General features: G+C 34.0%; 1 protein-coding gene across 1 annotated transcript; it reads left to right on the forward strand.

Moving 5' to 3' along the window:
• The first annotated feature begins 2,735 nt into the window (after positions 1-2,735).
• On the forward strand, positions 2,736-9,439 carry LOC120330278 (uncharacterized). Its single transcript, XM_078118262.1, has 11 exons — positions 2,736-2,943; positions 3,285-3,425; positions 3,894-4,073; positions 4,388-4,504; positions 4,832-4,972; positions 5,214-5,387; positions 6,021-6,212; positions 6,478-6,624; positions 7,137-7,289; positions 8,005-8,148; positions 8,407-9,439. Exons 1-11 carry the CDS (start codon positions 2,889-2,891, stop codon positions 8,502-8,504), a joined length of 1,542 nt encoding a protein of 513 aa, XP_077974388.1. The 5' UTR covers positions 2,736-2,888; the 3' UTR covers positions 8,505-9,439.
• Positions 9,440-13,858: the final 4,419 nt, after the last annotated feature.

Below are 13,858 nucleotides of genomic sequence, written 5' to 3' on the forward strand. Positions count from 1 at the left end.
CGCTTGATATTCTTGTAAATTTTGCAGCTTGATAAATAGCATTCGGTTACAAATCTGCAAGATTTTTGGTTTTGCCAATTTGGGTGCCATATCAGATTGGCTATTGCGCTGCTGTTCAGCTTGTCTTGTTTCGTACTAATTTAGTACAGATTCCGCATGATATTTTTAGGCAGTTTAAACTAGATGGAATCAGAATAGCAAACGTTTTTGTATACGTCTACTAGACTCTAGGAAACAATATCACGTAGCACACTTTAAAAACTTATTTACGTCCTTACGTCCTGATTTAGACGAAAACTTTAGTGTTGTTTCCTTTGGAAGGGCAACCTTTTGTAAGCCTCGTCCTTCCACCGGTTGGTTGGCATAAAACAGTTGAATATCCGACACACAACACGGCCGTTTGAGCGTGACTGAATACTGTCGTAATCTTATAGCAATCTTTTTTTCTTGTGACATCTTCTTTCTTCCTCTGCGGAGGGATGGAGTAAATCTCTTGCCAACGGCATTGTTGATTTTCGGGCGAGCTTAGAAACTAATTTATTTGCTAGCGAGAACAGTGTCAGAATATTAATATGGATAATGTATGCTCAAGCGTGCTTTGGTTTCAGAGTTTTGCAACTTTCCACTTTGACTCTTGAATAAGGATTGCTTTTTCGAAATATACATCTGGACAAAATTTGCAATTTATAGTTAGTTACTGATTGCACTATTGTCATACTACTGTCACTCTTTTTACATCAAGTTTCTAGGTACTTGTCGGCTATTAAAGGTCGGTAGTTTAAAAATACTTTCGAGTTTGAGTCGATTCGAGCGTTACTATGAGGCGAATATGGAAGATAGACATATACACATACCTCCCATTTGACTCAATTTAGTTCGGAAGGTGTCTTTTGGAAATGGTTAAACACATGTCGTATTAAATTATTAACGTTTGTATTACACGAAGAATAAAACCATGTCAGCCACCTAGCTTGTCATGCGAGCCTCTCAATAAGGAAGTGACTTATATTTGGAACGCTATATATTGTGAACGACGGAAGAATGGATTCAGTGTTGTCACCGTTGCCATTGTACTCGGTTAGAATTGGCAAACCTAGCTTTAGACTACGTATTATCAAAGAGAGATTTTTAATTTGTTATGAAGATTATTTGCATTAGGTTATTGTGGAAGACACTAAAAAAAGGAAAATAATTTGATTGTTTTTTGTACGATAGGGATGGCTTTGATGCATATCAAAACATGTTGCAACTGTTGAAATTTTAGCGATTCTCCAAGAAAGCAGTAAAATGCAAGTTTCAATAGCGTGTTTTGATATTATTTTATTTTGCGAACCCGTGGTCAAGTATTGATATAATTTATTTTCTTTTGAAAGACATGTTGTTTGTAAACTTTAATATGGTATCGAAATTACTATAAAGGTATACCAATCCCATATCTTACAACAAGAAGCGTAACCTATTCGGGTATTCAAATTCGCTTAGAATACATCAGCACCAGCATGTCGTATACGTTCATAAAAGATTATTCACGACACATTTTTATCGCACTAATGGTAGTACACATACAGAGAAAACAATCCTTTAATACCAATCTCACCAGTCCTGTAAAAGAGCAACACACACATCTTCGTAGATCCAGAGCTTTTGCGTTACATGCTTAATGCGGTGAATAGTTTGTCGAACTGCATTGCACTAAAAGAACGGAAATTGAAAATTAAGACGCCTTGTAGTGGCATCATTTTTGTGCAATGCAGAAATCGACGTAGACCATGTCATATTTCTCGAGAAAGATTTGTGTTTGAAACAGCCTATATATAGTAAGTCAGTGAGCAGCGAACAACAATTTGTACTCGCTAATTCGTCTCCCTTGTCAGATACTCATGCATACTTTCTCAATTTGTTGGTGATCATGAACTAAAAGCAATAGCTGTTTAATACTTTCTGCACTCACGGTTCACTGACTATGCGTTTTCGTCCGTGACCTTCATCGGAGATTAGAAGATGTGTTTTCCGCTTACTATTTCCGCTTTGTTTAATCTGTCAAAAACGTGAAAAGAGACAAATAACTGTCGTCGCCTACCTTCCTAGCATAGGGCAGGCTTTTCCGTTTCGAAGTAAGAGTTGAATTTTGCATTCGTTCGCTCAAATAAGTCATTTATACAAGGTAATATTGAAGTCAAGTAGTTGGCCGCGTTGCTAGAAAATGTCAAGGTAGACGTCGAAAAAATGTTGAATATCCATACGGGTAATGATTAAGAGTATGAATTCTTCAGTGAAGATACCACCGCAATCATTGTACCGTAACTTAATCGAGGAGTAATTTAATCTTGACGGGCAAGTGCCAATGCTTCTATTGTTTGTATGGTAAATTGGTAAGATTAAGATCCGATCGTGCAAAGGGAAATTTTACGCCCAAACCTCGATTATCCGTAAGCAGGAAGGCGGGTAAAAAGATTTCGGTACAAAAAAAACGCATAATATTATGCATCGAAAGTCAAAAAGTAAGGAAAAACAGCATAAGCAAGCAGGGAAAATAAATCTACTGAAATATCAGACAGCTTAGTAATTCTAATACTTCCTTCCTATGCTAATTTTGCATAAAGCTCATTATGCAACAACTACTCGCGATCTGCAAATTGGAAGTCCCAGATGTAATTGCGTGCTTTCTATGAACCTGTCCTGCATTGAACTTTTCCCCCGATTTGTTTAAACAAGGAAGTAGTTCGCATATGCAATTTTACGTCACACATCACAAGCTTGTGACTAGTGAATAGGTGTGATACAGGATTTGTGACTAATAGGCTTTTACGTTATGTTTTACGTATAAAATATATCTAGTTATAAGCTTATATTGAGCTGCTACAACGTAAATCTGTATCTTTGTCAAAATGGATTGGTTTTTGAAAATTATCCTGATACTCGGCCTAGGATATCATGCCCACGGTAAGCAATTAATTGATATTAATACATACATATATATTATACAAGGCTACTCGGTTTCACTTGGCTTATTATATAGATGTTATAACGGATTCGTTCGCCTCAACTTCTTTTGTCTTTGTTCAATCATGTTATTAGCCTGCAATCAGTACTGTCGATATCGACTACAATTACGCTATATTACATGAGGTGTATTCTAACGAAAATAAAGTACACCAGAATCGAGAAAATTTAGGTAATCCCCGGTTCAATTATTGTCCATCTCAGTCTAAACAATATATATATCTTTATAAAATATTCAATAAATATTTTCTGAATGTGATATTCACATATTCCACTTTCAGCATTAACCTGCTATGAGTGCAGTGATGTTAATTTCGACGGTGAATCGACAATCGCGGAGTCATGCTTCATGACCGCATCATCGACAGGGAGCTGCTCATCGTCATCTGACTATTGTAGAACAAAGTTGACAATTACTGACGGTAATTCACTCGATTAGCAGTAAATTAAATGATTTCAGAACATCGGAATTATAGTTCATTCATTATACCGAGTAGCTATGTTGTACGAAGATTTAATACCAGATGGTACGATTGAATCTCAAAAGATTCACCTTAGTTATATAACATGATATCTGTTGTGTTAGAATGGTTTCATTTCAGCATTATTGGTGGATTTTTTTGGATAAAACTGTATTCCTATGGTATATTGGTGAATAATTTCTATTACAAAAACTCAATGATACTGCGTTTATATTTACCCATCGACAAATTTGACAGTCTACATTCCACAATGCCTTCAAATCTAATTCTACAAAAACCTAAATTTTGTACTATTGCCAACAATACTTAAACCTATACAAAGGAAAAGAATAACATATTTTATTAATGCACTTTTCTTTTCAAATTGGCGGTATAAAGGGTATAAATTTGTATCTTCTTTTTCAAAAGGTGTTGTGAATGCTGTTTCTCGTAGTTGCCAAAGCAATGCTAGTGATCACGACATTCATTCAAACGTTGTACCATCAGTAACAACGTGCACAACAGTACTCGATTTCAAAGGAAACCCGACAGCAAAAACCGAGTGTTACTTTCCTTGTATGGGAGATAAATGCAACAATGTGACCATTGGTAAATATTATCCCAATACTCTGTCTGTACTAATAAAGTAGACTGGAAAGAAATGTTACCGCTTCTACTATTTATATCACCTCCTGCAAGTAGTTTATGTATAAAGTTAAACATTCGTTTCAGGTTTATTGTAATGGATCGTTATTACATTAATTACATGGCTCGTAGAAATGGAGTCAACGTTGTTTAAACAAAAATATTTTACGTACAATTGTTATTAGCATTATGAGAAATTTTCCCATTTCTCGTGTTTTATATAATTATGTGTTATTCAGTCAACTAATTTTGTAATGCTTTCTTCCCTATTATTTTAGTTTCATTGAAAAAATGTAATTCATCGTGTAACAATGGAAATTCTGGAGGATCTTGCGATTATATATCGGGAAAATGTGTTTGTAATAGTGGACACTATGGAGAATACTGCAACCTAAGTTAGTATCAATATTGCAATACTGATGGGTTTAATTATTCATGAGTTATATATAAATCTGTGTTCAAATTGTAGAAATCTATTTACAATATTCAGTGTAACTCAACTCCTATGCACAAATTTTTGTTTGCTTTCGACTTCTTGTTCCCATTAATTCCAGAATAACATTAAACTAACATGATCAAAATACTAGAAATCTATATCCTCATTAAAGTAATACACTTCTAGTTTAGGCTGACTTTGAAATATGGGTACTGCAAGTATCAAAATGGCCATGTTTTCTTTTTAATTGCATGGTGTCAGATTCAATTCATTTGATATTTCACAGCCAAATCGGCAGGTGCAAAAATTAAATGTGTTCAATGCACATCCGCTTCTGGCATGAACTGTAGCAATTTCACCGAGGCAAACGACTGTCCTGATAATAAAGCGTTTTGCTCTACAACCCAAACATCTTTGATAGATTCATGTAAGTTATATTATTATATCAATTGTTTCTAAAAATTTGCTTTTTCAGCTATTGAAATAGTTTTTTATTATTATTTTGCCCTATATTTAGAATAAAATCTCTACTTGTATTGCCATATGTTTTACGGTTGGTGTGCGGGACAGTATTATATTGTTTTGTTATATATTTTTTTTTCTCGTATTTCATTGGCAATTCTACAGTAAATTCGAAAGCCTACTTACTTTATTTTATACGGATTCAGCTAACAAAGTGGTGCTAACAATTGTTACAAAGGGATGCACTCAAAGTCCCGGAGTCGCTGACGAATGCTTTTTTACGGACACTTTTACTGATACTCCTATCAATAACGGAGGCTTGTATAAAGAATTTACTTGTGTTTCAACGTGTGATACAGATGGTTGCAACAAGGTGGTGGGTACGTACACTTTGTGAAATAATTTCCATCATATTATTTTGTATATAGTTTGTCTATTATATATTTATTTGTCTTGTATATAGTTAATCTATTTCGCCATGTACACAACAACAGTACGGCCGATCATCGGGGAATAAAATTCAAAAATAAAATCCACTGTGTCACACGTACGCAATGTGATGACGTACTACTTAATATGATTCATTCAAATTTGTTTTTGTATGGAATTCATACTACCATCCAAAAGTTAAGTCATAATTTTGTTGTATATGCAAGTTTAAATTAGCAAGAAATATTGCATATCTTTGTATAAAGTATAACTTGTTATAAGTACAGAATGAAAATATATAAAACTCTTATATTCGGTTTTTAGCTATTTGATTCCTCATTAAATAACGCAAATCAGATAAAATCGATGAGATATTTAACTTTTAACCAGTATTGATCATAATAACTTGAGATGCATCATTTTGTCAGAAAGATAAAATGGTTTGTGTTCATTGTTCAATTTACTCACTTTCTTTGCTAAACTTGCTTTTCATTTATCGCATGTCATTTGGTCAACTGAGCAAATTTTGTAAATTTCACATCTCTATTTATTGCTTGCAATTTATGTGTATTAATTACTTTTAGCTGATGGGCAAAAATATACCAGGAAGACGGCTCCAAAGCAGTGCGTGATATGTAACGACCTCACTGGATCGACGCAATGTAACCCAGGAAACTCAAACGTTCAAACTAGATCAGCTTGTCCAGGCTCAAATCTATGCAATATGTCTGTAACCTACCTAGTTTCGGAAAGGACTGATTTACCATATACTAGCGGTATGATAATTTGTAGTAGATATATTTTCGAATAAACACAAAATGTTCCACTAACTGATATAACCAATATATACGCTGGGAGCAAAATAAGTTTCGTTGAACATATCATCAAAATATATACTATAGCTTTTTATGTGGATTTCCAATTGATGATTCAACTTAATAATCCAGATAATGGACAGAATGATTAAATTAAATCATTTTTGTATTCTATCCCATGATAAAAAAAAGCAATGAGTTAAATATTAAAACAAACTTTACGTAGAACCGAGCTATACATTACGAAGTGTCACCCGTGGATGTGCATCAGCAGCAGAGGATGGCGTACCTGTAAACAAAACTATATTTCCGAATATAAAAGAAGTTACTATCACTGAAACATGCAATGTTGATGGATGTAATGACAAATGGCGTGAGTTATTGACTTTATAGTTTTTTCTACAATTAATGAAATATGATTTTAGCGAATTAAAAAGTGCCAACGAGTATGGAAATATAGCTTAATAAGCGAACGAACTTATTTGGCATGGAATTAAAAATTTCATGATTTTTCACTATCATACTTGCCATTGTCGTTTGGATCGCAACTGATCAAGTTTGAGTTTTTATCTGGAGAAAAATTGTAAATCAGGATAGGATTTATATATTTATTTCGGGGGAGAGGATAGCCAATAAGAGAGCTTAGTCCTATGACGAACCACGGCCTCTCGTCCGTCCGTTTCAGATGCATAGACAGAAGACTTAAATGTTGAGGAATCTCCTGCTTGATTCGAACATGCGAACAAAGATACGGTGGCGTGTGTATTCCTAACTCTTGACATGATGCGCCGTACCGGCGACCCTATTCGAACTATTCTGTTTTACCGCATTACGTTTAAATAAAGTCAATGCGCCATGCTTATAATTTTATATATTTTTGTTCAGCTAAACGACCAAAGTGTGTTCAATGTGAGTCCAAAATTGACACTAATGGATTTGACAGCTGTCTTCTGAATCCGCCACCACCCACTGCATGTACTTACCCCTATCACAAATACTGTTACATACAAGACAATGGAATGACCCACAACAACATAAGTATGACTACTATTTGAGCCTTAGTTCATTTTATTTTAAAATATACAAAGCTGAAAGTTTGGGAACCATGGCCAGTTATCGTGTAAAAATTCTGAGACACCTTCAGTATCAAAATAAGCTTATATCAGGTATATTCACAAAAAGCGATGGTTTCCGATGTTTGAAAGTAGCATATCACCGTGAATCAAAATAAATATATGTTTTTTTGAGATGGATGTAATATAGGTATACATTGTACACGAAGTGGACTTATAGATGTTTTTGTTATTATGTTGTTGTTTCATGATTTTCTTTTTTTGTGAAAAAGTCGCTTCTCTCTTTATCCGCTGGACCAATTCCTTTGAAATTTTCAGTGGTTGAAAATTGTTGTCGTCGTTGGAAGGCTATTACTTTTATTTATTTTAAACCCTTTTTCGGGCTATATGGGATTCGTTTCCCACCATAAGTTTTTGTGTGATGACTAATCAAAATTGAAAATTGCGCCCCAGGTGACTGTTCCGCTTTTGGGTTCGCGATCGTTGCGATCTGGTGGTCAGTCAAAGACTGCGGTACCGGTACTGCAAAATATTCGATAGCCGTACTACTTTGTACTTTGTACATTGCTCTCTTGTTATTTCAATGTAAAATTTCTGTATAATTTGTAAGACAGCAATTTGTGTTTAGATGGTATTTACTATATATATAAGATTACCGTGTTCCGTCAAACTTTTTGTAGCGAGTATTCATGGATATCGGAGGTCTATTAAGCGTGGGTGTTCGGCTACCATATTACCAAACGGTTGTTCAACTCATACTAATTTCCGTGGAGTGAAAGTTGATTCTTGCAATATGACATGCGAAGAAGATGGATGTAATGTTGGTAAGTAGTATGATATAAATAATATTCTATGTTCTATACTACTTGTACAGCTGTATTTATGGTTGTTTTAAATGAATCTTGTGGATATATTTCATTATGGATTTTAATGGAAGACGCGTTCAAATGTATCTAGGCTTCATATATATGTCACCAACATGTGTACTTAAAATATTTGTTTTGCGGTGAAATGCTCATTTTAATGAGATTCAGATATACTGTATAGCAGACCTATTTGTAACTATTTTTTGATGTGTACAGGTTTTGGACGGGATATGAACAACGCAGGCGTGATAGCCACCCACTATACTTCAGCCGTGATGTTGTTTGCAATAATCGGAAGCATCGGAAATGTGTAACTTGATGCTTGAATGACATTGGATTAACAGCCTGCCTTATGTAATCACTTTATTCATTAACAAATGCTATGCTGTGTACCTAATAGTCTACGTCGTAGTTTTGCTGTAATTCACTTTTACACAAGTTGATTTCAACTATATTATGATTAATATTTTTGTCTTTTATTATTCAATATAAAATGTTCATTTAGTAATCATTTCATTTTGTGTTTTCAAACGTTTCACTGCATTTCACAATTATTACTAGCTATAAAATAAACATTACGTTTTTCATATGAAGAGATAGGAAATACAACACTCGCGATTCGATTGCTGTAAAGACAAGAATGATCACATTTAAATAAATTAGGTGATAACTTTTTCTTTTCAATTTATACTCTCTAAACAAGTTTTATCTTATATGCAATTTTCACTCGCTATTTTCCAGAGAAGTTTGAAGGCAATCGTTGAATTCCATCAATTGTAGTTCGGTATTATACGAACATCAGTCTTGGGGGTAGTTTTAAAAAGTCTCTCATTGATGGGCCTGAATGTAGAATGCATAAACTATGCATAGTAGTGATATTTTCACTGGTTTATATTTTACGGATTTTATTGTTTATTTTGAATCGATTCAACAATGCAGCCATACATGGAAAATGACATATTCACGATGTTAAATTTAATTGCATTTGTTTACATATTTGAGAATGTGATTTGAGTTTGCAACCTAGCTGTAAGCCTTTGTTGAATCTCCCAAATGTTGACCGTTGAAATAGCAAGTATATAAAAGAGCAGTAAATATTTTAATGCTTTTCCATGAAAAAATAGTATTGGGCCAATGCCTCTGTAAATCGGTTTTGTGCTAGAAAATTAATTTAGTTTGACGCTATTTATCAAAAAAATTTCAATAAATGAAAAATAACAAATTCAAATAAATTTAATTTTAAAGTTGACTACACTATTACTTTGTTGCGTGCTTATAAGATGTGAGTTGTGGATAGATTGGGCAATTGTAACTTGGTGAAGAATGGTAATTTCGTTATTCGAGTATTTTCAAAAATTATTTTGAGAGGTTTAAAAAGTTGAATATTAATTGAATTCTCTAGTCTTCAGTCGGTATCGTATAATACAGTGGAACGTTCAAACGAACTTTGTCAACTGTGACGCTGAAAAGCGTATCATATTCAGTGTTGCAAGACGAACTTAGGTTCAATATTGGCTTTTTGTTTTGTATTCTACAGCGTGGGATGTTGGCAATGCTGAGATCAGGTTTGTGTTTTTTCAATGATCGGAAATAGCGTCGGTATTGTGAAATTATCCACACACAATAAAAATTTGAATTGTTTTGCAACGGATTTCCCCTCTATGGTCCTTTGCTTAGGTTGCTTTTAATATTAACTTAACCTGGATGTAAATATTGAAGTGCTAATCACAATATTGCAGTTTCAAAATAGGCAGTTCTCTGAGGGAAACGCTTTAATTGAACTCGTTTAACATTAAAGCCGCGTTTCTATATGATTGTTAAATTTTATGATATTGCCATGGGTTTATGATATTATTTGTATTAATATGATTCTAGTGTTGGGATTTGAAGTCAACTGCACTCGTTCATTGTTTTAGTCTCTGAAATTTGATAATTACGGGGTAAATCTTATTCATACTTTTATACAACTGGATTGTACAATCGTCAGATCACAATATGTTTTCTAATTCCATTTTGCATATGTATTATTTTACACTCAATAGTTTTACTATTGTCCAAAAAGTGATATTTGACCATTACGAATCTGCTGAAGCTAATTGTGCAAGGCTCTGGGAAATGAAACCATTTTCAATTGATTGAGGAAGAATTCGTTTTGTTGTTGCTCATTAAGATGTCAGGTTTATATTTAAATAAATGAATTCACGATGTATGGTGTAAATCAAAACTCTTTCAAAGCGCCACTAGTTGTAACAACATACATTGCGACAAAAGCCCAATGAAGTGCTATTATACCAAAACGACCGAATTCTTTTTTTCTGATTGATATATGTCACAAAAATGGTCGGAATTACAATGAGTCCAAAAACCACGATGGTCATTGTCGGTCAATGAAAACAACAAGGATTTAGCAAAACGATTTATGAACCCTTCGTATTCGCTAATGTTGTGACACATTAGTGTTTCGTGCTCTATTTTACCATACCAGTGGTATCCTGTAAATTCCTAGATGGTACTTTGATTAAATTAAAAACTAAAAGAGTGAATGTTGAAATAAACTATAGAAACAATCACCTTTATTTTACTCATTGCTTATAGTTTACAGAACCAACAGAAAAAAGATATAAATACCCATCAAATTTTAAGGTTTTAGCCGCTGCGCAGCTGATCGGCATAGAAAAATTGTCAGCAGAATATGATTTAATCATATCTTTAACGATATCAGAATTACTTTGATCGAAGTACTCACCCACTTATTGTGTTAAATACTTCGTTTGGAACACGACGAACAAGTGTGCACAAAAGCAAATCTATTTTGTCACCTCCTCAGCGACACCTGTTGGAAAAGACTAAGTGAAAATTTCAGTTTATTACTAAAACAATATTCAAACCATTACTGTTACAACCTTGAGACAAGTTGTAAATTTTCTTCTAGTACTCCTGATTAATTGTTTGTCCTAAACTTTGTTTGGCCTGTCTTGCTAAAGTTTAACTAATGCCATAAAAAATAGTTCGTTGATCCCAACTGACGTGAGACTGGACGCCATTAAATATTGTCCCCGCATTTCTGTTTAGACAAGCCTTGGACGAACTGTAATGCAGTGTAAGGGAATCATTTCATAACGCTTTATCTTGCATTAAAATTGCAGTTTGATCAACATAGGGGAGGGAACTGTTATTGCCTGCACTATATTAATTAACCCGCCTCACAGCCATGATGGTATCACAAATAGATCAAAATAGGCCGAAATATAATTTAATCCAAATTGTCAATCAGGTACTGTTTCATTCAATTTATCATTGAATAAGTATGTGCCAAATGTAAAAATTTAATTTTAGAGAAAGTGAGGCTCATCAATGAACAAATAAAGATAGAAAATTGACAGTGGTATTCTAAAAATACGTCGTGTCACAACTGAAAGTGATGTATCCCAAGATGACAAAAATGAATCAACTAGAGTACTTTGGTCAACAAAAACATATGGCGTTCCAAGTATATTTGTGAAATCCAGCTACTTTCATTCTTTTTTGGATATATCTAAGGTTCAATTTTTAATGACAGGATGGTTGATGCTCCTTTGAAATTATGATTGATGAGCTGTTTGTCAAATTCGTTAATTGGCCATACTGGTCCAACGACTGGTACTGGCTACTCAAACAACTCTACCAACATTAAGCAAATACTACCCGTATTTACGTTCGATCGTAAATCAAAATCTTTATCAGGATTGGTTGGGAAATATTCTAAGCAAATGTTTGCACTGGTTGAGGATATACGAACGAATAAACGCATATTCTAGATAACTGTTGGAAGAAAGCATTTATTTTAGAGGGACATGTAATTCCCATCTCCATGACAGCAAACTGGCAAGTAGAAGCAATGTCCTACTAACCAAACAGAAGTAAAAAAAAATATATGCAACAAACAGTTGGGGAGAGAAAAAAGTGTTATCTTCATTTATGTTGGAACAAATCTTATTGGTACCAGTTTCGTTCGCGCTCGCTGGGAAGGCGTTACTCTTTTATTGAACTGTTGTCCAGCGTCTTAAATTTTTATGCAACTGAAAAATAATGCTTGAAGTTAGATACTTTGTACGAAGAAAAAATTCGAAGCGACGGGTTCCGCATCGTGCTAATTGTTGGGAATACGCGCGCCATCGCACTTTCGATTTTTCTGCGCGGTTTCGCAGATTCGAATTCCGTGGGATAATTATGTACAAAAGGATTGCCGGACTCTTCTCCGCCGCAGGGTGGTTCACGTAACATTTGGTTTGTTACGGCGTCCTGCACCAGCAAGTTCATGAATCGGAAATAAATAACTGAATAACTAATTCTATACCCGACTTAGAATATAAACCGGATGGAAGGCCATGATACGCTAAATGATTAAGACCGGAGAGCAAAAGGTGCACCGCAGCTGACGACTACCCTTATGTTTGGAAGTTATGTATTCGAATAATTAGAATACATTTTCTCAAATTAGGAAAGCTTTTGCTAATTAGTTCGATAAATAAAAGAAAAACTGCTGTTAAAAATTTGAATTACATTTCTGGACATACCATTATTTAGAAATTATATTCAAAGAACTTATTCTCTGATGAAACTTGAAAGAAAATGCGTAATGTTTTCTAGTGGTGTTATTAAACGTATAGGCGGTAAATTTGCATAAATTTCATTTTGTTTGTCATGTATTCTTGCATTTCAAAATTATAAAAAATATTTCCTCAATAAACCACCTATAGAAAAATGCTGTAATTCCAATGCACGCAAACCACAAATTCAGGATATGGTTATCAGTTTTTCGCGAGAATTTACGTATACTTTATTTGTCATCCTTATATTTCGAAGATACAAAAAATATTTTTTTCCTGATTGCGATTGTTATTTTTCATTTGGGAAGTATCGAATGACACAAAATATTTCAAACCAACCAACATATACTCCACATATGCCTGAGATTCGTATGTCAAGAACATACCACGTTTTGCACTTACCATGCTTGTTTCCCGGTCATTTACAAGTAAAATTTCATTTAAATTACTTATATAAATTTAAGAAAAAATACGAATGGGGGGTGAGGTAGTTGACGAGTCACGTTTTGATATTGTGCATTGCTGAATGCCGTGCATTCCAATTTTTACCGCCATAGTTACTTCGTTATCCTGTCATAAGAAGTCAATACATTCTCAAAATTACAGGATTATTTAAATTTCGACGCTGTTACTCACGAAGGAATGTATGCAAATAAATATAGAGGACGTGAAAGAAAGTTTGTAATATCTTAATTTTTTGCTTTTTATTGACAATTAAAATGACCATAATTTTCGAATGTTAACTTATTCAATTCGGAATTAATCATTCCCGTCCAAGTTTGTCTATAAAAGTTTTGCTAACAATTGCTTTTAAATATAGAATAAAATTCTCATCGACAGCAAGCAATCGAACAGGCATCAACTAGCTTTGTCAAACAAGAAGTTCAATCTTTAATCATTGACTATATCGAGTGTGATTCATACCCAAAGCAGGACAAAAATAGGCCAGTGACAAAACAACTTTTCGGCATTGAAGCGTTATATAAATGCTTATTTGCTTACGAATGCATGGGTCTCATGTTATATCAAATGTATGTATCAATTATCATGCGGAAAATTTTTCAAATTAGGGTATGACA

Source organism: Styela clava, chromosome 12 (assembly GCF_964204865.1).
Source record: "Styela clava chromosome 12, kaStyClav1.hap1.2, whole genome shotgun sequence".
Lineage (NCBI taxonomy): Eukaryota > Metazoa > Chordata > Ascidiacea > Stolidobranchia > Styelidae > Styela > Styela clava.